The 24,804-nt window shown below is 41.7% G+C and overlaps 1 protein-coding gene across 5 annotated transcripts; it reads right to left on the reverse strand.

The window, feature by feature from the left end:
- Window positions 1-1,775: 1,775 nt before the first annotated feature.
- On the reverse strand, window positions 1,776-24,755 carry MAP3K8 (mitogen-activated protein kinase kinase kinase 8). 5 transcript variants are annotated; one of them, XM_068172484.1, is made up of 9 exons: window positions 24,737-24,755; window positions 18,652-18,778; window positions 17,408-17,768; window positions 14,102-14,266; window positions 12,383-12,644; window positions 9,698-9,804; window positions 5,544-5,696; window positions 4,675-4,921; window positions 1,776-3,186 (listed from the first exon to the last, which is right to left on the reverse strand). In XM_068172484.1, the coding sequence occupies exons 2-9, from the start codon at window positions 18,684-18,686 to the stop codon at window positions 3,053-3,055; spliced, it is 1,464 nt and encodes a 487-aa protein (XP_068028585.1). In that variant the 5' UTR covers window positions 18,687-18,778; window positions 24,737-24,755; the 3' UTR covers window positions 1,776-3,052. The 5 variants fall into 5 exon arrangements, with proteins under 5 accessions (XP_068028585.1, XP_068028578.1, XP_068028599.1 ...); XM_068172477.1 differs by lacking the exon at window positions 24,737-24,755 and adding an exon at window positions 22,315-22,333; XM_068172498.1 differs by lacking the exon at window positions 24,737-24,755 and adding an exon at window positions 21,508-21,526.
- Window positions 24,756-24,804: the final 49 nt, after the last annotated feature.

The following is a 24,804-nucleotide window of genomic DNA, read 5'->3' on the forward strand; positions in this document are numbered from 1 at the left end:
GAGCCCCACTCAGCAATAACAGAAACATCCCCTGTTATCAACACCGTTCTCAGCACAATGCTGAAACAGCCCTGGACTGGTTACTGTGAAGAAAATTATCTTTACCCCAGCCAAAACCAGCACAATCAGTTATTGTGAGCAGTGGGTTTCCCTGTGCACTTGTGTTCTCCTTTGCAGTTTAGCATGAGTCTCAGTATTCCCTCAAGAGAAAATGAAACTACACACCCGAAATCAATATAAACAGAGGCAAACCATTTGCAAAAACCCATGGCTCAGCACTAACCAGACAAACCCTGGGACTTGTGCTACTAGCATAGGGTTTTGCCATCATCCATTTTCATTCCCTCCCCCTCACCTCCAGTCTCAGTTGCTGTGAGTACACAGCTGCTCAGGCAACCAGATTAGAGGAGTAATCTTCCCCCTCCCAGGATATTTCTAACCCAGTTCATTTCCCTGACCTCATTCCCCAGGTGCTGGTATAAACAAGTGGACCTACACAATGCAGGGATCACTACTGTGGGATATGCTTGAGGGATGTGGGATGATTGGGATGTGATGTATTGCTCAAAGAGAAATTCCTGCTATGCTGCAGCCTAAGGCTCACCTGAGAAATAGTCCCCAGCTATTAGAAAGCTGACAGAGCTGGAAGCAATGCTTGGTGTTCAGCATACCTGAACAGCTGCTTGTTGGTTGTATACCAGTCCTGTGAAGTGATAATTATCCTGAAGCCCTCATACTGTTCAGACATGTGGATCTATAAAGAGTTATTGGTTCACCCAGCCAAACCTTATTACTTATCTCTGACAATACATACACTGTAATTATTTTGGATAACCTCGTCACTTACTACTTTCTTAGTAAGAAGATATATAACAGCCATAACTAAACCCAAATATGAAATAGTGAGCTTATATTAAATAGTGTCTCCATATGCAGATTTCCATGCTAAAATATTTAACTGGGTGGGGGAAAGGAGAATGGCCTTACAGAAAAAAAAATAGAAGAAAAGTCAGTGAAACATTTTTAAAGCAAAGGTAAAAGACCACTAGCAGGCTGCAATTTTGACATGGATCTCATTGTTGAAGTATACAGGCACTTGATGAGCATTTCCATAACCCCTAGCCATTGTCTGGTGAGAATAAACACCTTAAGTTTATAGAAGGGAAACTGAGGGAGAGATTATAAACCCACCTTCAGTTACCTGAAAAGTTGCTTCCTACTAATTCTATTAATCTCCTTAAAGATCAAAAGCTATCAGCAAAAGATTATAAAATTGAACACAGGTCTCTGAAACCAAAGGTGACCGTCCAAACCATTAGGTCATATCTTCTTTAAGTCAGCCACAGGGAAAGTCTGACCCCTGAATATCCTGATCACTACAGTCAGTATAAACACTAAGAGGGCTTCCTCACACAGCTCTCCTCCAAGCAACTTGTTATCTAGAGATTTTGCACAAAGCACTAGAGCAAGAGGGTTATTCCCAACAGCATTTTTTGCAGCAATTAACATCAGGACTGAAGTGCTCCATGTTTTACACAACTACTGTGCAATATCCAGGCAGTCCGTAAGCAATGTTGGGGTGTGAGAAGGAGATTTTGCCAGAAATAATTACCATCTATAGCCAGAGTCCAAAATCCAGCAGCAACTGCCTTCACCCTGATGCCCACCAAGTGGAATGATGCCTGTAGTGTACCTGGGCCATGGCAGGGGGTCTTGGCCCAAATGCAGTTGCAGCCCCATTCTGTTTTTGAAGATGAAGGAAGAATGACCACGTCTCAAGGCACTGAGCTGGATTTATTCATTTGACCATATCAGTATCAAACTAGAAATCATCTGTTTAAGATCATGTGTTAGAGAGGAGCAGCATTAAATAACAGACATGAAAAAGAGACTGTGCTTCAGGAAAGATTCAGAGTACAACATACACAGTATGCCATTTAACACGAACGCTTATAAAGAGTCATCCTAAGCATCAGAAAGAGTTTTATAAAAGTTTACGTTCTCATCCCATGGGATGTACAGAACTATGCAGTTTACATAGTTTTACTATCATCCAAAACATCATGTTTCAAATGTATGAGGCACAGCAAGAACAATATAATTCCATTTCCATAGGAACATAAACACTGCTTGTCACTAATGACACGCTTTCCAAACCGTACCACTCACAGCAATTATACATGTGTACAATTTTAAAGTATTAAAAAGCAAGAGTTTGGAGCCTGCCCACTGTTACCAATAGGGAATAACATTTGATCCACCCTTGAAAACTATCATAGATACCTTTGCAGTAGTTGTAACATAGGAAGGAGTTGAAGTCACTGTCATACTTTGTCAGGGTCAACTTGCTGTGCAAATCCCAAAGCTAACTGATACTGCCAGTGAAAGATTCCCTTGACCAACAGAGAAGGGGACAGCCTCCTTCTTAGCTCCCACTGCCCAAGGAAGATGCAAAGTTAAAACACATCTGCAAACAAATGATAATCTGACTCCACAGACATTCTTAATTTTCATTAAGAATGGCTAGAGGATGACCAAGTCTTAAAGACCAAGAATGACCAAGTCTTAAAGACAGAACAAGACTGAACCAGTCTTTGGTTAAATCAAGGACTTCTTTTTTCCTTTTTTGGGGGGGTAGGGGTGTCAGGAAGGTTTTTTCTAAGTAACGCTCAGAGAGACTGAATCTTACAGCCCACATGCAAAATTATATTATATTTTTTCCTGACATTATTTGCAAGCATATATTATAAGTTTTACAAAAGTGCAAGGCCCAGCACAGAAGGATATCCTGGATTAAGACATTCCCAGCAGCAGTGTTCTTTTTGCCATCTTCTTGTTGGTCAACCAGCAGACACACAAACATCACTGCTTGGGATCAGCTTATCAAAGCCCCTAAGGGTTTAGCTTAATCATCTGTGCAATTAAACACTATTCACATTTGACAGCCTATAATGGCAATAGTTTTATGTACAAATTAGAAAATCAAGTCTTAAAATCAAGTTTTAAGAGGTAGAGGTCCATTTCTGACTCATTAACATAAAATGTTACTGAGTCAGTCATATTCTAAGGCTGGTGGTCCCCTAACAATATTGAAGTAACCAGCTAGAGCTCCAAGGTCTATGTAGAGTGATCTTTGTCTCTTCAGCAGATCTGACTCTTCCATGCTCCCATTACACAATGAGGAATCTAAAATCAAAATAGAAAAGCTATGTAATTACTGCAAAAATAGCTGTATCTGTTCACTTTTGTATTTGTCAGTATGACTGTAATATTTTGCCTATTATTTATCTTACTAATCTGTGGTTTAGAAAATTTTTAAGTACAACATAAGTCAAACCTCAAATAAAATAAAATCTAACAAACCAACACATAACTCTAGGACAAAGAAAGGGAAGCAGTTTGCAACTGCAAACAGCAAGTGTGTTCAACTACTTTAAAAAAAAAAGTCTCCATCAGCTGGGACAGCTAGGTAGAGCTTTCTCATCCTCTGAGCTATAGCGCTAAAGGAGAGCTTGGTGCAAACTTTCTGCCATCTGAGAATTCTGCTTCCTCATAGAGAACTTTTCATCTAAACACAGGACATCATCTTTGTCTGGGTGTGACAATAGAGGATAAATACAGGACCATCAGTTTCAGATTTTTTATTCCTTTTCAATCAAGGTCTGAAAAGACAGATTGGGTTTTCAAAGGCAGAATTCCCCTGAATACTTGTATAATGGGTTTCTTGGAAACTCAAGCACCTATAATAAAGTTCAAGTTTAATGGTCAAATATTCTTTTCATTTTCAAAAGAATTGATTCAGATGGCCTGAGCTGGTCACAGGATTATGCACCCCCAAGGCAAAATCCAGAAGGTACAATGCCATTCTAAATTCAGAAACTGTGACTGATTTTTTTCAGTGAATTGGTTGCTACAATTATGCATTACAGTACCCAAAACTTTGCACAGATATCTTTCAAAATATTTATCCCAATTAAATAAACCACTTGTCTGGGAAGAGTCTTTCAATGCCTTTTGTCAGAACCCTCCTAATGTATTTGGTAAGTAGAAGAAAAACATTTTGAAGCCTGTCGGCACATTGTTAGCACTAAATCTTGCTTGGGCTTGAAAGGGCTGTTTCCTACCTAGTTAGTGTATTATCCTTCATTAAGCACTTACTAATGCACAAGGGCAACAGCATTCTATCCCATAGTCATTTTTGGTTTTAAACAAAGGGCTTTTACTCCTAACACTCAGCAACATTAGTTACAGTTTTGTGTGTGTGTTTTTCCTTAAAAAGGCAAAAAGTGTTGGATTTGCTGGTGGTTGTTGGACTTTGTAGTTATTTACAAATCAAGAGTGTCCATGAAACATCTCTAGTACAGTGGCAAATTGAGTCCATTTGGGACAACAGTGTATACTTCATGAAGTGCCCTGAATGATTGCCACTGCTTTTCCAAGAGCCAGTCCTTCCAGAGCCTGCAGAAGTCAGGCTAGGTTCCTCCCCACTGAAGTCAATGGGCATTTTACAGATCACTTCATGACCTCAGGGTCTGATCTCATCTGATTGGGATTTTCACCAGTCACTTTCCAGATGTGCTTTGAGTTTTGTTGTTCCTTACCACTCATTCCAATCAAGATTTGACACAAAGTAAAGTCTACAAAGTACAAGGCAAGCGAGCCTGATCCCGTTACCTGTGATATTTTCTGGCAGCTGCAGATCCTTCCTCGCGAGCAGTCTTTTCCTTTCAAACAGCGCCGAGTCCAGACTCTGGCACCGCGGCTGCTCCTCTGGGGGTGGGTGTAGGGCCTCGTGTTTCAGTAAGTCTGCTGCAGACAGCCTGTGATTAGGATTCCTGTCCAGAGCTGATTCTAGCAATTCTCTCATGGAAGTGCTGCAGTCCTCAGCAATATCCTCTAAGGGGGGAGCTTGCTTGTGTATCTGGTGGAATGAAAAACGACCATGGAAACAGTTATTCCAAAAACAGTGGAAGAGGAAGTCACAGATAACCACCAGTGGTCTGGGAATTCCCCAGTTAGGACTCATCACCTCCCTAAGTAGTCCTGATCAACTATAACAGAACATGCAACTACACAAAATCCACTTTAAAAAAAAACGGATTTTATAATAAATTTAAAAACTCAAAGAAGCTTCAAGTAAGCCTAAAATCCAGTGCAATGCAAATTCACCAGATTTCTATACCAAACTGGAAGAGTCAGAGAATCAAATCTGCCAGGCTCCAGTTTTTATCTGCAACTTCTAAGGAAGACAGATGGGCTTGTTTCAATCAAGTCTCACACTGATCTAACCCTGTCCTTCCAGTAAACCCAAGGCCTGTAAATTGAAACACAAATCACAGAGACAACTCCAGCCCAGTCTCTGTCTTCCCCTAAGAGATCAAAACTCACTTCTTCCCTTCCTCCCTTCCTACCCCTGAAGCAAAAAGGATGAAATCATCTCTCTGACAAATATTTTGATAGTTTTTATATGACTGGAGCTTTCCCAACAAGAGTACAAGAAACTCTCCAACTGATACTGAGCTGGCTCTGCTAAGGACACTCACAATATAGAGGTAGGAGGGATATGCAGAACGAGGGTATCTGTTCACCCAGGGTGGGATGCCCGTTTGCATATGAATGATAGTAGCTCCCATGCTGTAGATGTCTGCTTTTGTTGTGTGGCCTCTGCAAAGGATAACTTCAGGGCTCATGTAAATCTGTGAAAAATAGTTAAAAAAATACGAGATTACTCAACAGGGGAAAACAACAACCAAAGATGACTTAATGATATTTTGTGATCCTGGAAACCCCGCTCTCAAGGGATGCATTGTAGTGTACCTGCAAACACCATTTGGGAAATAAGATTGTTCTGTTCTGCATGAGAGTACAGCCAAAGAGACAGTACCTGGACAAACTCATATTCCAGGCTTGCCCTTCTCAGATAGGCCACAGGTCAGTGGCTATGGGCTATGGCTGAGCTGTGAGAGGCTGAGGTTCAAGCCATGGCTCTGCCTTGTTCAGATGAGTAGCAGTAGCCTCATCCTTCCACAGCAAAAGGAGGTGCCTGAATTGCCAGTTTGTTTTGTGGGGCACTGCTGGAACTGCTCCATTCTGCTTGAACAATGGCTAGGCATGAGCTAAAGAAAGAGGGTGAACTGTACTGACAGCAACTCAGATGGGGGTAGGAGTCCTCCCCTCAGATCCCTGTTACACAGAATACTACACAGCCCTTCTGAGCAGAACTGACAGATATATACCTTCCTGTCTTCTTTACTCTTCTTACCTCCTCCTTCTTATCCACTAACCTGCACATTGGAGCATTATCCTGAGAAATGGGATGATGAGGAAAAAGCCAGGTCTAGGCAATGCATAAAAAAAATTAGGTGCCCTTTCCTCTAGATTACCCCCGGAGCAGCTATGAAGACAAGAATCCCTCTTCTAACCCTTTTCCAAACCAAAAATTCTAATCTTTCTTGATGGAAACCAAAATAGTTTCCATCCAAACATTTCACTGAAACATTTGAATTTGCCAAGAGTCTCAAGAAGGATCTTGGAAGCTCCTGCCAGCAACAGGCAGCTCAGAGTGCAGCTGGAGGAGAACCAGACAGGTAGGATACAGGAGGCACACCCTGCACAGCTCTGCCACTGCCACTGGCCTGGGGAGCAGGTTTCAACACCACATGGGCACAGCCCACAGCCCACCGGGTTAGCAAGTTACCATATTTGCTTCTGGTTCCTACTTTTCCCTCACCCAATTTCCCTCTAAAGGATTCAAGCAAATTTTAATTAGTTCAAGTCATCCTGACACAAAGAATCGCATTAAAAGCCATTAACTGACACAAGGGCAGGAAGTTAAGTCACCACCACATGGTTTGACTGCTTATTACCACAGATTGAGAACAGCTGTAGGGCTCACCAAATTCCAAGGAAAACTTCCCAGTAAATTACATTCCCTATATGCAAATAGAACTTGTGATTGGAAGTGTGTGCAAAGCCTCAGCAGATGTCTGCAGCTGCTACTGACGTATCCATTGCTTTCCTCAGGGCTAAGAGAGAATCAGTGCATCTACACCCTCCACCTTTAAGTCTCATGAGGAGAAAAGAACAGAAGTTCTAATTTTGTAAAAAGAAGTCTTTGGCAAATACAGTGCAACTTGAGTGAAATCTACATAAGCAAAAAGCAGCTGCCTTCAAAAAAGAATGCTGGCACAAGATCCTGTCTGCAGTCAAGGTGAGAAAATGGTCAAGATGCACCTTAACTGCACAGTGACAAAAAATCAAAAATGAGCTCCAAAGCTCTTATTTCAGACTGGTCTAAGAGTCTATTGTCACCAAAGCAGACAGCTCAAGCCATTAATAACTTCCCATTCTCATTCCTTCTGACTGCTGGGCTGGCACTTGCCTGCCAGTCAGACCACTCACAGCCCAGCAAAAAAACCAGTCCTTTCTTCATGCTGTGCTAGTTTTAGTTTAGCATTCCTGAAAATGAATCATACCTTCCACACTCAATAAACTTTAGCAGACAACTTTTTACCCTCAAATGATTATAACTGAAGCTTAGACATTTTAACAAAGTGACAGAAGCATAACAGAAAGTGTAGCAACTGCCTAGAAGAAGTATTTCCTGCAGAGCAGTTTCATAACGACCACAGTTTAATGTTCTGCATGACTTGTACACAAAAGCAGGAACACCAGTTTTTTTCACACTACACCATCTAAACAAAATTTAACTATCTTTCAATCCTGTTGCCCAGAATTGTAACTACTCATTTTTATAAACACAAAGAAGATTCACTACATTCAGACTTCCTGTGCTATAGAAGTGAATAAAAATCCTAACTCCCAGAGAATACACACAGGACAAAGGTTACTCCACCTGCCACTTCCCTCAAGGACAGAAGTCCCTCCCAATACCAGATGTAAGAGAAACCAGCCAGCTCACAGGCACAATGCTGCATTGGGGCAGTGACAGAGCCCCAACCAAGGGTTGCACAATTACGTGCAGGAACAACAGGACAACTGCACCACTTCTTAAGGCTGCATAATACAGGGTGCAAAACTCAAGAGGACTTTGGAGAGTTAAAATCTTAGTTTGAAAAAAAAATCATCAAGAAAGCCAGACTACAGAGAGCATTTGTGGGTGACAGGATTAGGCATTGTGGAAAGGAAGATGCCTAGAATGAAGACTGTGAGCAGAAAAACCTATAGTAGCATCAGAAACATTAGCCTGTAAGTCTTTCACTGGTATCTGAAAATCTCCTTTCCCAGTGTTGTCTCTCCAACCTCACTTGTGGCTGCAATGTTGCAGCAGGATTGCTGCTCCCCTGAAACAGCAAACACCAAACATGGCCATATTTCAGGGCTGGGGGGATATCAGCTTTCTGAGGACAGGACTGCAGGTGTTAAAGTATGTGGAATTTTCCTCTTATTAAATTAAGAACTAAGTGGTTTTCACTTGGCAAACACTGAAGTGTTTTCACTTTTCACTTGTTCTTATTAACACAACCTTGGCCTATCCTTCAAGATCCAGAAGTGGATCCTCACTAGTCTGCTCCACAATCATGGAAATGTCCTGTTTACACACATCTCCATCATTGGGAAATACCCTACCAACTCATATGCACCACTGTTCTTATTAACAGCACACAAAACCCCCTTGAACAAACAAAAAGCCCCAAACCAAAGTAAAAACCCCACAAAGCTCATGCATGAAGTGCCAGAAAGCATGCTGCTTCCAGTTCAGCAAGCATTTTAAGCTCTTAACTGCCCTGACTAGAAAGACATTGAAAACAAATATTCAAATGTTTTCTCAATTATCTTGAAAAAAATAAACAAACAAACCTGACCTTCTGTAAAATCTTGATTTATCCTCCCCTTCTAAAAAGTGAAATGTTTTTTGTCAGTTACACAGGGATTTCCTCTTTACACATGTGGAAGACTATTAAAAGGGTGAGTGCCAACACCTCAGCTAAAGCATTTCCTGTAAAGAATCTCCTCCAGCAACAGAGAGCACAAATGCCACATCTGCAGCAGCTGTCCAAGCTAATTGTTGCTGCTTGGTTGTTTGTTAAAACTCCAGCCCTGGAAACACCTCAGCAGGAATGCAGTGAACCCAAGTGGTGTGCAGAATCTCAAAATCACTAGGACCATTTAAAAGGACCCCATCTCCATCACTGTAACATCTAAGCAATTTTACCAGATAATCATGAACTGTGCCATGCACAACCTCTGAAGAACCCAAGGGTTACATGTAGATGGGGAACAGAGCTTACAAGGGCTAAGAGATGAAACCCAGACATCTGTAATTTCTGTGGTTTTGAAGGGAGGAATCCAAGTACGGCGTTGAACAGGTCACCCCAGTCCATAGTGAGTATCTCAGAGGAAATCTTTGCTAGAGCAAAGAACAAATTCCTGTTTGAAGTGTCTCTGATCAGCAGCTGAGACACTGCAAACAGCCCTCCTCAGAGCACTGTTTGACCTCAGTGAACAACTGCTAACAAATGGGACTGCAGAGAAAGTGAATGGCTTTCAAAGCATTCCATTCAGCAAGTTGAAAATAAAAATATAATTGAGACTCTATTCATGTTTGTAAGTTTTTATAGGTTTTATAGTAACTATTTTACCCATGCTTCTAACCCTCCAGCTTCAAATTTGAGCCTAAACACCACAACCATAGGACTAATGCAATATAAGGGCTTTTGTCCTTTCAGCTTCTTACCTCTGTTCCTCTAAGATCTTTGGGATAGTAAATGTCTTCAGTCATTTGAACACTTAGGCCAAAATCCACCAAAACAGCCTTAGTTGACATAAAGACAATGTTGCTTGCTAAAAGAAAACAAAAAATTACACCATTTAAGTGTCTGGCACGTTTGGTATTTATTTTACAACACTCCTGTTTCATTCAGATGCTAGAATGAAAAGGGGGAGAGATTAGCACAACCACTCTCTACAGCTAATATCCTTCTAGCCAAAATAGGTCTGGTAATGATTTGGTTCAATTTTAAATCGTATCTTAAAAATCAAACTGGTCTGTTTTATGTAAAAGAACCAATGTTTCGTCATTTTCTTCTCTTAAAATTAAAAAGACAATGACAGAAAATAGCTGGGTAGAGGAAGAAGACAGAAGACTGGTAGGCACCACAGCACAGTGCTCTGAAGATGTTCAAAGGTCTCCAAGGTGCAGATCATGCTGTGCAGCTCTGGCTGTAAACAGCACAACTGTTGCTCACCATGATGCTTTTCTAGAGTAACAATTTAAGTGAAGACAGAAACAGAGAGTAACCAGGGCCCCTCCACAGCAGCCACACCAGTCACCTGCACTGGTCCGTGAGGGCAGCTCAGCATGACAGCAGAGGACAAACAATGGCTGTAAAAATTATAGGAGACTGAGCATTTCAAACTCCCTCAGAACTGCAGCAGTATCTAGGAGCTTAATTTACTTTCCTACACAAAACTCTGCCTAAGGCACAACCTTGCACTCAGAGGCTTTGTTTGCAGCTGTATTTCTGCTCAAATATTTAAGAATGTAGTGCTTGGTATGAGCCTTGAGAAATTCTTGTTTGCTGTTTCAGAAGATGTGGTAAAATGAAGTCTCCAAGTTACACAACAGAAATACATTTCTTACAGGAAACTGTGGGCCATTTTCTGTCTTGACAGTGCCTACCATGACCACCCAGTGGGAGGGCTGACTTGATTTCAGCAGTACGGATTCCTGGAGCAATGCTTCACACAGCTGCCTCCTTACCAGCGCTATAGACTACGTAAATCTGTCATTTTAGGGATAACTTTGAAGATATGGATTTTAAACACCCCATAATAGATCATCCAAAGGGCCACACTGCTACAGTGCAGCAGGATCTGCTTCCTGCCTGGGACCATACCCAGCCCCAGCTGCAGCTGATTTTGGACTGAAGCTCCTCCGACCAAACAGCCTGATGGTTTAACTGCTCTCCAAACAAGGGTTAAAACGAGTGGCAGCGCCGAACACCTCCCAAGAACCAGAAGGTCTTCCTGTCCTTCCTTGCTCAGGCCATTTTTTATTCTCAATAAAATCCCCATCTTCTGTATCAGCAGAACAGACTCTTGCAGCTCAAAAGCAGCAGATGGAGTGAGGAAGAAATCAGAGATTTTGGGGAAGAGTCTTTTCTATTGATTCCATGTGGGCAGGGAAAACACACACTGCTCCCTGCATGGAGGCTGCCTTGCCTGGCAGCGGGCATGGCTCCACCTCAGGCCTGGAGTACCCAGCTCACCCTGGCACTAAACAGGCAGGAACATGGTCAGGGCTCACCCAGGCACCTCTGGGCAACCACATCTGCACCAGCCAACCTCTGCCTCATCATCTGCCCTGCATCCACCAACACAGGGAAAGGCTGGAAAAAGCGAAACACACCACAATGGGCTGGTTCTCCTATTCACTACCTAGATGTAGCAGGCTTTGGGCTGGTTTGGTTTTTAGGTTGTTTAAACAATGTCTTTGTTACTGCCAATTAAAATAAACCCATAGTAAAGACTCTTACTACAAATGAGAAGGAAAAATAAAGGGAAAATATAAGCAGTTTTGTAACTGTCAGAATCTCAAAGGCTTACATCTAAAGTACTGACCTATACTAAATTAAAATACCCCAGAAACCAAAAATGCAAAACTGAGACAAAAATTTAGCAATTCCCAACAGTTCACTTCTGTGAATTATTGTACTGCTTCAGACTGAATATTTCTGCCTTAAACCCTCAAGTTTAGCTAAATAAACTCACAGAGATGCATCTATTTGTGGGCCAAGATGGTACTGGGAAAACCAGCATTTAATACTAATTTAAATGCAACACATTAAAATTGAATTTTAAAGCATTTCAATACGAGTGTATTTAATTTGGACTTAACATCAATATGTTTGATTATTTATAGATGTTAATATCCAAAGTTTTTTAAGCAAACATATATTGAAATTTGCTGTACTTGTTGAAAGGAAAAAACCAGCACAAATTATGTATTTACTTCCAAAGTGTCTCAAACTGAGGAACACTGCGTAGAAATGTAAAACCTAAAAGAAGGTGCAAGTTGAAGGTGAGCACGGAAACATTCAGGATGAATTTACATTAAAAGCAGGAAACTTCTGGCTGAACACAGACTGATAATTTCACTTTTAAGGTTTTTATTTAAATTGAGTTGCTCATGAATGCCATAGGATCTATGAGTTTCTAAGTACCCTCTCTGCTGGAGTGAATTAATAAATAGTGTAAGTAACTATTACCTCCAGAACCTGACCTTGCCATTTGTTAAGCATTATCCATCCCTCCCACTCAGAGATGTAAGGCTATGTGCCCCAGCCCAGTCCCAGGGACTCCACCAGGGCCCCAGCCCAGCCAGGACCAGAAAGCACCCCAAGGAATCACACAGACGTACGTTTGATATCATGGTGGATAATCCTCTTTGAGTGAAGAAAGTCAAGTCCTTTCAGAATATGCTTTGTCACCCAAATTATTTCAAACTCTCTCATAGGACCACAGCTCTCCAGCTTTTCCATGACAGATCCTCCCTCTCCAGCTTCCATGAAGAGATGGATCGTCTCATCCCACAAAATAGCGCCGTATAATTCAGCAATGTTTTCATGACGGAAACATGCCTGTATTTCAACATCTGATGGTTTGAACTGTTCCACTGGGACCTAGGACATTGAAACAAAACCACAGTTATCCATAACAAAAACAAGTTATCCATGTGGACACTAATTATCCTATAGATTAACAGAAAAGAAGGAAGTATAGCACTTGTATCCACTTGTTAAAATACTGAGCTTTACTTTGCTCCTGTGACTTTTCTTCCTTTGCAGCTGAGAGACATCCTGTCAAAAGTTGAGAGATATTTTGGAATCATGCCCAAATAAAAAGTGCAACGATCCAGAAAAAGCAATGTAGCAAGAGTTATTCCCGTCAAAATCCAATGATTACGCAAAAGCTTTATGCAAACTTCCTGAAGGAGATAAAATTCCCACTGCTTTTTCCATTAGCTTTGTGCACTCATCTGCACTACCAGAATTACACATCCACCTGACAGGTGGATCAGTGCTTGCAGTGCTCAGGCCCATTACTGACCTCAATTCAGTCCTTATCAGCACTGGTTTATGGCTTACAAGAAATGAAAGCTGCTTTGAAGGGAGCGCCAGCAGCACGGTATTTCTTTAAAAAGTACTGATGGCAGATTGCTGAGACAATAAAAGCATTGTTTGCTTACACACAGAAAAGCTACTACTGCTCTGTTTCATTTTCTTCCCTTGGACTCGTGTCTGTGAACCAAATAAGAAGCTCATTTATTTCAATGAGAAATACTGTTTGTATTTTCAGAAATATTAGGATACTTTAATTCTGCAGTGGGTTATGCAGGAGCAGCTAACAATCTGTCCCCACGTGGACACACAGGCTGCAGGGGAAGGGCACACAGCTGCCTGCCCAACTCTTTCAAACACACTGAATTAATACAGGTACTTATTCATGAGCTGGGGGATATAGAACAATGTCCCAGCTGAACTTTTACTGGCCCTGAATATTTACTGTTCAATTCAAAATAGTATGTTAAAAGGCACAGCTGAAAGAAAATGTTAGCTTGCATAAAAGTAGGACAGTGCTCAGCAGTTCTTCTGAGGCATGTCACAACCTTAACCCCACCAGTGCCCAAAACACAGTAAGATATGCAAAATACTGAGTTCTCAGGGACTTTAATGGCACTGGAGTAAAGAAAACTGAAGTCTGAGCACTTCAGTTAAAGGACAAGAGCATAAAACTTCTGCAGCAGCAGGGTTCTACAATCCCCTTCAGCAGGGACAGGATCTCACACTGATATTTTACCCTAGCAGGACAAGTAGAAAATCCAATCTGCACAACAGGCCATGTGCCAGTTCCACACACTTCAAGATACTTTCAAAATGCTGAAATATTTGCAGCTTTAGAGCAAAAAAAATTTAAAGACGCTAACAGAAGTGTACATTTTCTCCACCTCGTTTAGGCAAACAAAACCAAGATGATCATCAGCCAACAGTGGAATTTGATGCAGACATATTTGAAAATACACCGTAAGTAGTATGTCATACAATATTTGCTCAGAGATAAAACTACTGAACTAACATACCAATTTGCATGCCATTCGTTTCTTGGTTTCTCTGTCTTGGGCTAAGTACACTTTCCCAAAAGCTCCCCGAGGAATAAAATCAGAACCAATATTCCTGTAAGTCAACTTCCATGGAAACAGGAGCACATCTGAGTCAATTTGATAGCGCCCATTCTTGGGTGTGATCTGTGGAGTTAAATACACAACAAAAGCCCACAGTGAAGTTAAAACTACTTCAAGTCTAATTAATTTTATACATATAGTGGAAAAAAACCCATATCACTTATGTGTATGATGCACATGATGTGCTTAGCAGTCTTTATTTAGTAACACCAAATGGGAACAGCATGTGAGGTGTGGCATTCATTCACAGCCCAGGCATCCACGTTTCTCTCCAGTGACTAACTTATGAAGTGTAAGTTGCAATTAATTGTCTTGAAACAACAACAACAGCAGCTGGGTTAATGAAATTACCCACCTCTTGTTATTAGATTTACCTGCACATGTTTGTGCTTCCTGTAATCTGTTAACTTGTTATGCCACATACCTGTTACTCATAGGTTATCTTATACAATGTGAGCAAGAGTTTCAGCATTTCCTAATATCACATGTACTGCTAGGAGTTTTATTTCCCATCTTGTATTGGAGTTTCTGCTGCTTAGGAAAAGGTCAAAGAAGTCTGCCTTGATTTTACCAGCCACTTTCCTCTAGTTTTATACCATAGTTTAAAAAAGAAGAGTGGGAGTAACATTGCCTCCTCTAGGTGGGTAATGCTGGGAGCTTTGCTTCTTCTGTATTACCGGCTAGGCAAGGAGGGGATTCAGGGCACCTAAGTCAGTATCTTGCTCTAAATCTTTCTCCCAAACAGTTCCCTCCCTCTGCACGTGACCGAGAGAGACCAAATACCTAACTACAGCCATGTGAGTACTGCTTGATCCCTGATGTTGCTTCTTCAGTCTCTCAGCTACAAAATTAATATTTCCTATGAATATGCTTCTAATTATTTCAGCCAGTATCTGCAATATCATTAATCTCCTTACTGCTACTTTATCAAGATTGTTGAAGAGATGTAAAATCACATTAAGGATATTTATTGTTTCATGGCTGTCACAGGGCCTCAAATACTCAGCTCTTTAGCTACTCTTTTTAAGATAACAGCATATCAGGAAGATTATTTGGCTTAGATTTCTATTTAAGATGTAACATATAATCTTTCATTCTTAATCTACCTTCATGCTTTTCAATTAGGAAAGTACCTTCTTGACTGCTAAAATTGTCATTTGTGATTTGTATCTACATGAAATAAATTAATTCTTCTGAGATCCTAAATCTGGGAAGGGTAAGTTCTTAGCCTTTAGCCAAGGGGGAATGGAGGGCTGTCCTTCAATAAAAAGTATTCTGCTTAGGATAGAGAGAACAAGCCTTCCCTCTACTCATTAGAGCCAGGGTAAAGCAATCTGTGCATGTCTAACAATCTGTACATCTTGCTTGCCTACTTCTGCATTTCAAAGGGTTGAGACTAATCCATATGGGTTACACCTTATCCTGGAAAGGAAGAGACGCTGAGCAGAGTTGATTTGGAGAGCAAGGCAGCGATAACCACCACACTACTCATGTTTTCAGGAGGCTTTTAGGACTAGTTCCTAGCCTGACCCTGTGAACATTTGTCTGTGGCTGCAATGCATCTTTCAGTTCAGTTTTAACTAAAAGAAATCCAGCTTGTGCACTTCAAGACGCTTTGTGATGCAAGCCACGGTGCAGCTAGTGAGGGTCAACAGGCAGTCAGAAACAGTCCTGACCCTACCAAAATGCTGTAGATATTTACAGAGCAATGCCCCTGCTGAAATGCATGCACAGGTAATACCCTGCCTCCAACCCTCAGTCACATAATGGGATCACGTGCACCTAATAGTACTGGGTTCATACCAGTTGTATGCATCTGTAGAAGCAATATGCAGGCAAAACAACCACGAGTATGTAGAACAGTGTCTACCCTAAGCATAGGAAACATTTAATATTACTAAGTGTCATTTCAATGTAAATATTTAATATTACTAAGTGTCATTTCAATGAAAAGTGATGGTTTTGCAAAAGTGCAATGCTCCCTCCAAATCAGAATAAAGCAATACCCTGTGGTATTTAGCACCTGAGTAACCAGTAAGCCTCCAGCAACCAGTGTTCACATATAAAATATATGATATACAGGATATTTAAGATGATAGACATGATATACAGGATATTTAAGATGATAGATGTAGAGCATCTTAAGAAAATACAGCAGCGACACCAACATGCATGAATAGAATTCCATTGCAACACTGATTATTTCCAGAGCAACTGATCTTAAACAAAAGTTTAATGATCCAGACTAATATCCAGAGATGCTTGTAGAACACAAACAATTTTAAGGAAAATAATAACATCTCAAAACAACACATCAATATACTTGAATTTAGCAGTGTGAGATATTACATAATATAACTCTTAAAATCACACTTGATAGTATGTGCTTTTTCTCCTTACATTACTACAATTGACATTTTGTGCAGATAGAGCAAATTTAGGAACTGTATCATTAATTCCTAGATCTTTATTTTTGGGAGTTTGCATAATGAACGTTTTACTGCATGAACACAAGGCACCAGAAGACTCTTACTGTCTCCCAGACCTGTAAATCATCATAGTCATAGAATCATAGATAGGCTTTGGTTTGAAGGGATCTTAAATATCATCTAGTTGTAACTCCACTACTATGGGAAGGGATGTCACCCACTAGGTCAGGTTGCTCAGGGCCCATCCAGCCTTGCCTTGAATACTTCTTGGGATGGGGTATCCACAATTTCTCTGAACAGTCTGTTCCAGAGTCTTACCACCCTCAGAGTAAAGAAATCTCTACACTTTTAGTTTAAAATCATTCCTCCTTGTCCTATCACTACACACCCTTCTAAAAAGTCACTCTCCCTCTTCTTAATGCAAGTACTAGATTTTATAAGCCCCATTTAAGTACTGAAAGGACAAAAAGAACTGTAGATTTTGCTTTTTGACTGCTTGTCTCAAGTTTGTATTCAATACTGGGAAATGTTTTCTAACCTCCAGGGATACAAGGAGATAACAGAGTGGATCCTCCTGAACAAAATACCTTTCTCTATAGCTGCCTGAGACTGCAGGGGCTAGACTTGATAGGTTCAGAGACCCCTTCCAGCCCCAGGGTTCCACAGGAAACCACTACCTGTAACTTCTGGAACTGAGCTTTATTTAGAGTCATTAAAAACTTCTAACTCCTACGGTCTATGAAATGCAAAGTAAAAGGAAAACAGATGTACGTACCATATTCAAGAGGATTCCAGATTCCTGTTGTCTGCATCCTTTAAATTGTTTTGCAGTGTTAGACACCTGATTTGCAAAAGCAAGCAGGTCTTCCACAGTCCCGTATTTGACGGAGGACATCAAAGAGACCTCCCCTTCACAAAACAGTAATGATTCTGCACGTTCATCATTTTGATTTGCCTCTTCACACATGGTAATTAAGCTGTCTTCATAGACTGCAATGTCTTCACCTTGATAATGGTTTTCCATGATGGCTATCACCTCAGACATATTTAGATCAGCTAGCAACAAGTCAATCTCCTCTTTGCTATCACTACCTGTGCTCATATACTCCATTACTGTCCACTTTGCAAAATCACTCCTGGAAAAAAAAAAGAAACAAACTTGAAAACACTTTTCACCTACCTAAATTTATTTTAGCAAAGTAAGAATGAAAAGGAGTTATCAGAAGTGATCAGCAGCTCATCATTCTACAGATTTAACATTAATAACTTGTATTATGAAGAAAATCATAATTAGGATCCTGGGTGAAGATGAAATGGAGAAGTATATGCTAGTGAAATTTATTTAGAAGTTACTAGTTAACCTTCCCTGTCACTCACTCTCAGAATTTTTTATGATAAAGCTTTCCCTAAGAGGAACAGGTACAGTAAGAATACACCACTCTGATAGATATGCAAAAATGAAGCAGCACCCTCAATACAAACAAAGGAATTCATTGTTTGGAAAAGAATGACAAAAAGAGATATTAAAATTCTCAATTAGTTTATGTCTACGTTTGTACTGACAATTTATGTGATGTATCCAGAAACAAGGAAAGGTCACAAAGCAAGGTCATTCCACTAGTAATAGGCATCTGTTAGTATCATTGTACAAAGCACAACTGTCACCACCTGAGATACAAAATCCATATTTCTTTTTGCAATTAACTGATCAGAACTAGCCTTGAACTGAAATTTTCACTCTGACTTTCAGAAGAAAGTCAGAAACTGAGCTATCATAAAAGCAATGAGCTTTTGAAGTGGTTTCCAACAGTTTGCTCTGTTTCCATTAATCCTAACAAGAACTTTTTAGGTTGCTATTGCAACTATTTTGCTGGAATGGATTTACAGCAAGCTAGGTTCAACTTCCCAAAAAGTCCCTTTCTATTCCAGAGAGTTACATAAGTTAAAAACGTGTGCATGGTCAGTCATTAAAAAACTGACACAAATAGTTTCCAACACATAAATGTCAAGAGCACTTACCTTGTATTTAACCTGATTACATCACTCAAAACCATTTAAAAACGTCTCAATAGAATCCCTGAAGTCATCACGTTTTTCTGAACCCGTATTTACCACTGATGATAATTTCACAGTGTTCTGTGGCAGTCTATTAAAAAAAGCAAAACAAATAAAGCCATTGCATACCAGTTCAAGCAGAAGGACTGGTTTGTACTCATATAGATTATTTGCTTCACGGAAAGAAGAGCTAGTAATCACAAGGCTGAGATAACAGGGGATTTTTCTGCAGAAAAAGATGACAACTCAAGAAAGAATCAAGCTGCTGTATCATCCAGATTTCCAAGTAGTAGTGAAAAATAGTTTTTCCATGGTTAGGTCCTGAGTTTTATTCTCTCTGTCTCATGCTTGCTTAAGCAAAGAGTAGGACCTCCTTTTCCTTTAGCAGAACTGACTACAGCATGCCCTCTTTAGAGAGCTCTCACTTCCCTTTATCGTAATCCACTGCACCATCTATTTTGGCCAAAAGATAACAACTAGGCAAAAAAAAAAAAAAAAAACCCAAAAAAACGAAAAGCAGCAAACAAAACCTTATCTCAAGGACAAGCAGCAGACTCGGTCCCCTGAGGCCATGGAGCAATGTGTTTACCCAGGCACAGTTTCTGGTTATGATCACTATCTTTCTTACCCTCACCACAAGGACGTAGAAGCTTTGTGGCACATATTTCTCATGGGTTAAGAATATTTACGTCAGCTGTAATGTGAAGAAAACCAAGTAAAATGACGTGTCTGAGTTGGCAAAGAAGTCAGACCACGTGCTGAAAATTCAAAAGGCAGGACAAGGACAGCAGATGCAGCATCAGAAAAGGCAAACGGAGTGCCTGTTCCTTTTCAAACTCAGACCCAAACCCTGTGAGTGATGGTGGCAGAGCAGTGCTCTGCCACCCCCCATTCCCCACGGCAGGCACAGTGACTTTCACCAGCACTCTACACCAGTTCATCCAGCCCTAATCAACCCACACCCCCAGCATCAGGGCAGCCAGGTTGGAAACTTTGCGGTCACTAGCACTACTTGATCGGGGAGGCCCCAGGCTTTGTATCCTGGGTGCTCAGAGAGATCACAAAAAGGAAAAGATGCTGTGGGTGTCTTCTAGCCCTAACTCACCTCAACTTGCTCCATGACCAAGCTATAGGCTGTTAACAAAGCCAGAACGTGGTTACTTTTAAATAGAAATGAGATTTCAATTTTTCCCCAGAGCAGGACTTCTATTCATTGGTTTGTTGGTTTTTGGGATTCTTTTTTTGGGTTTTTTTGTGTGTGTGTGGGGGTGTTTCTGCTGAATTAGTGGGGGTCAAAAGAAAAGAAACAGTGCTCTCATAAAAGGAACCAAGAGACCTCATGTGTAAAGTCAGGTAAAGTTACAAACTAGCCCTGAGGGACTTTCTGAAGAAAAACATGAGCCTCTAGATGCTCTGGTCTTTTGTGGATAAAGACAAATATGTACCACAGTTAAACGAATTTACTCTCTGACAGCATTTTCATGCATCTGTACAGATTAGACCAAATGTAGTTTTCTGGAAGTGCCAGCTCTGCTTCGTTCCTCAAAATGTTCCCAAACTAGAGCACAATACTATTAATACTCTTGGCAGTTTCACTATTACCCAAAATGTTCTAAATAATATGAAAGTGGCTATAACCTGCATATTCTCATTTCTTTTAGTGCTTGAGAAGAGCTGCCAACCCTTCACCTTTACAACTACCTGAAAGGAAGAGGTAGTGAGGCAGGAGCTGGTCTCTTATCTCAAATAACAAATGATGGCACAAGGTGAAATGGCTTCAAGTTGTGCCAGGAGAGGTTGGATATTAGGAAAAATTTCTTCACTGAAAGAGTTGTCAAACACTGGAACAGGCTGCCCTGTTCCTGGGTGGAATCACCATCCCACGGGGGATTTAAAAGACATATATGTAGATGTGACACAGTTTAGAGGTGGGCTTGATAGTGCTGGGTTGGACTTGATAATTTTACAGGTCCTTTCCAACCTAAATGATTTTATTTTTCCCTATGTCTAGAAAATTCTAATTATTAAATGATTACACAATAAAAACAATGTCTAGACTATAAAAGCTGGTTTTTTAAAATTATGCAGCAATTTAGTACTATACTTCCCCTATAGACAAGAAAAAAAAGGTCAATTTTCCAATGAGGAATTAATTCCTTCTTTTTATCCCTAAAATCCTGTACTAGCATCAGTGGTGGGCACTCATGTAGTATTCTAAGTTAACCTACATAATCTAGATTCATGAAGAAATGACATCACTAAGTATGCTTTACTTATATTCTCAGCTAAAAAACTGGGCTTACCTGCAGTGGAAAAATAAAACTGCACGCAAACACTTAAGTCAATTGCTAAAGCACAAGACTCTTTCTCCAGTTTTGCCAATATTTCGACATCATCACATGAGTAATTTGCAAGCCAAAGGTTTATTTCTCTATTCTCTGCGTAGCTTTTCAACCCCTTTTGCCTAAGAAGTGTGCTGCCAGAGACCACTCTTCTATCCATCATATTAAATAAGAGTAACTGGATACCAGACTTCTGAGCCCCTGTGACGCTTTTTGTGTGTCAAGGATCAACGATGGAAAAAATTGAACAATATCTACAATAAAAATAAAATTTAAAACCCAAGACCACATAGAAAAGAAACCTCAACACCCCTCGCCCTCCAAAAAAGCTAGCCACAAACTGCACAGCCTGGCTCAACACAATCATACACCCATAATAAAGATCTCTTGTGCTGCTTCTAGAGGACAATTTTCTGGTCTAAGTGACAAGTGACTGCCCACTAGAAATGAAAAAAAAAAAAAAAAAGTCCTTATTTACTTTTAAGAAAACTTATGGACAGAACTTGAAAAACACAATTCCTCTGGGGAAAAAAAAAAAACCAAAAAACTTCTACTGTTAAGGAACAAGAAATATCAACAATTTCAACTTCGAGAACATTTCACATATTCACTTGGAATACGAAAAGCCGCGACTCTCCCAGCGCTGGCAGCAGCCGAGCCCAGCCCCAGCCCCAGCCCCAGCCCCTTCCTGCCCTGCAGCCCCAGCCCCAGCCCCAGCCCCAGCCCCAGCCCCTTCCTGCCCTGCAGCCCCAGGGACAGCGCAGGTGCCGCAGCCCCGGCGGCTCCCCCGGCACACGAGGCAGCTCGGGAGGCCGAGGGCAGCCGGGAACCCGAGCCGCCTGCGCCCGGCAGCGCAGCCCCGTCCCGCTCCGCTCCATCCCGCCAGGGCTCTCCCCCTGCCCTGCCCTGCCCGCCCCGGCCCCGGCCCCGCTCACCCGCGGGGCGCCGGGAGAGCCGCGCCGCCCGTCCGCCCGCAGCCCGCTCCGCGCCGCGCCGCTCCGCTCCGCGCCGCTCCGCCGGCTCCCGCGGGGAACTCCCGCGGGCGGGGAAGGGCGCAGGTAGCACCGCCCGCCCCCGGCCGAGGGCGGGGGACCGGGGCGGCCCCGGCGCCGGTTTCTATTTCGGTTTCCCGGCAAGAGCAAGCGCTGCGCTGTCCCAGCCCGGCCTCAAGCCCGGCCAGCGACCGCCTCCTGCTCCGGCCGTGGCATCGCCCGGCGACAATGGCTTGTCCCCGGCGGTGGCATCGGGAAACCCCTTTCCTGCCACCTCATGTTTCCGTGCGCACCTAGAGGGCGTCCACCGGCGTCCTACGAGTTTAAACATTATCTGAATTAAACTTCGGCTGGCACGCGGGCGGAATTTAGGACAACAACGTGAAGAATTTGTTAGTGGCAGTAGTATTAAAATACTCCGGGACACACTAGTGTGAGTTGGGTAATTGCTGAAATTGGATACGACTACTTTTTATTTCTTATCCATAAGGAAGTAATTATTGCAAAACTGTGCTGCCCAATAGCGCCACTTCAGCCAGTTCGTTTTTAAGGAGACAAGTAGCATCTTTAACAAAACCAGCTGCCACAGCACTAGGAGCTGATGAGTTGAATCTGTCTCAAGGTGTCAAGAGACCCAAGATGGATTTTCGGTTCATTATCTGCAGTGTAATGACTATTTGCTTACTGAAGTCAATTGCTAAACCATAATTATAAAGTTTCAGGACAAACATTCACCTTAGGCTTCAGTGTTTATTAGTAGTTCATACAACTCCTTTTCTCTTTATATTATCAAAATACCCTGTTTAAATATAAATATATTATCAAGATACCCTGATACTCCCTTGTTTAAATGGTTTATGTTTGCTACCTCTCCTGGGACATTCACAATTGTCCAAAGTATGTCACAAATGACATTCTGAAATGTGCAAGGGTTTAGACTCACTATAGGATTTTCTTTCCCTCAGCATCATAACTATGTATATGGAACTCTGCTAGCAGGGTTAACCTTTGCTCATACACAGTTTCTTTCCCAGACTATACAGATGTTAAATACATTGGCAAGCCTCCATAAGGAAAGGAGTGTTTTCTTTGTTGAGTTTGACCTTGTTCAATTGCACCACCCAGTGCATTTGCTAAAAAGAAAAAAAAAACAAACTGTGAAAAAAAAGGCAAGAAAGCTGAAGATTATTATAGAAAGAAAAAAGAGAGGAAGGACTGAAGAATAAATTAAGGTATAGGAGAAGCCAAACCAAGGAGAGGGTGGGATTGGCAGCACCTTGAAAGTGGGAGGTTAAGGAGGGTGAGTAAGACATCCTTAACGTGCAGCAGCTCTCACGCTAGGGTACTTTGGGTATCCTCTTTCAGGAACTTGCTTGCGCTATTAGTTTTTCCAAACCCACAATTAATTTTAATGAAACCCTTTTCTATTTTTAGACCAACTTCAAAGAGGGAAAGAGGAGGAGGTCTTCTCTCCACATCAATGAATTTAGGCAGGACAAGTCTTAGGATTCCAGAGGAAACTCGCCATGGAGAGATGGAGGAAATACAAGTTTGTACTCCATGGCATGCATAAGTAGGATATAAATTGAAATGCTCTATTTTAAAAGCAATCTACTCTTTGTCTTAATGATATCCTAGAATACAAAACCAAAATAATTAGGTCATAGCAATTAGTTACAGACCCTGACTTACTGGGAGGCTGCCACAAGTATATACAGCACTGCACTGAAGACCTACTAACACACAAAGTGCTCTAACATACACTACAGATGTGCCCACAAGTTTTACATTAATGTTTCTAAAACCCAAACAAAATGACATTTTCTTCAGTACATGCCTGGGGAACCATGCTGCAGACCAGTGATTGCTTGCCGGGTGCCCTGCAGCTCTCTGCCCCAACCACCTCATTTCTGATCCCACATGCTGCCGTCACTGCAGTATCTCTGCCTTCACAGACCGGGCCCAGGACCAGACAAACAGAATCACAAAATCACTTGGGTTGGAAAAGACCTCTGAGATCATCAAGTCCAACCCATAAGCAAGCACTACCATGTCTACTAGACCATGGCACTGAGTGCCATTCCAGTATTTCCTTAAATATCTCCAGGGACAGCGACTCCACCATCTCCCTGGCAGCCCATTACAATGTCTAATCCCTCCTTCTGTGAATAAATTCTTCCTAATGTCCAATCTACAACTACCCTGGCCCATCCTAGGATTATGTCCTCTTGTCCTGTCACTGGTTACCTGAGCGAAGAAGCTGACCCTTTACCTGGCTACAACCTCCCTTTCTTCAAACGAAACCACCCAGCTCCCTCACCCATTCCTCAAGTGGCTCATTCTCCAGACCCTTTCTCAGCTGTTGCCCTTCTCCGGACTCACTCCAGCACCTCAATGTCCTTCCTGAACTGAGGGGCCCAGAACTGGGCACACTGAGGGCACTCTCAAGGTGTGGCTTCACCAGTGCCAACTACACTTCCCTAGCCCCACTGGACAACATCGCTGATACAGGCCAAAGGTTTTGACTTCCCTTTTTTAAGTCATTCTGCCAAAACCTACATTAGACCCCCATCACCTTGGCCAACTGACCCTTCAGGTTCACCCCATGCCCACCCTCCATCTCCAGGCTGAACAGTCCAAGTGACCTCAACTGCTCCTTTAATTCTTCTCCTCAAGGCCCTTCATCATCTTCGTTGCCCTCCTCTGGATGCTCACTAAAAGCTTTATATCCTTCTTTCATTGTGGTGCCCAAAACTGCACACAGGCCTCAAGGGGAGGCCGCT

This window comes from Anomalospiza imberbis, chromosome 1, assembly GCF_031753505.1.
Source record: "Anomalospiza imberbis isolate Cuckoo-Finch-1a 21T00152 chromosome 1, ASM3175350v1, whole genome shotgun sequence".
NCBI lineage: Eukaryota > Metazoa > Chordata > Aves > Passeriformes > Viduidae > Anomalospiza > Anomalospiza imberbis.

Excerpts from the sequence above, each read along its gene's own strand:
- MAP3K8 (XM_068172484.1), bottom strand. The coding sequence starts at position 18,686 with ATGGTTTTGAGTGATGTAATCAGGTTAAATACAAG. Across the intron at positions 12,645-14,101 it reads AACGAATGGCATGCAAATTG|GTCCCAGTGGAACAGTTCAA; the intron begins GTATGTTAGTTC and ends TCAATGTCCTAG. Across the intron at positions 9,805-12,382 it reads TATCCACCATGATATCAAAC|CAAGCAACATTGTCTTTATG; the intron begins GTACGTCTGTGT and ends GTTTTCTTTTAG.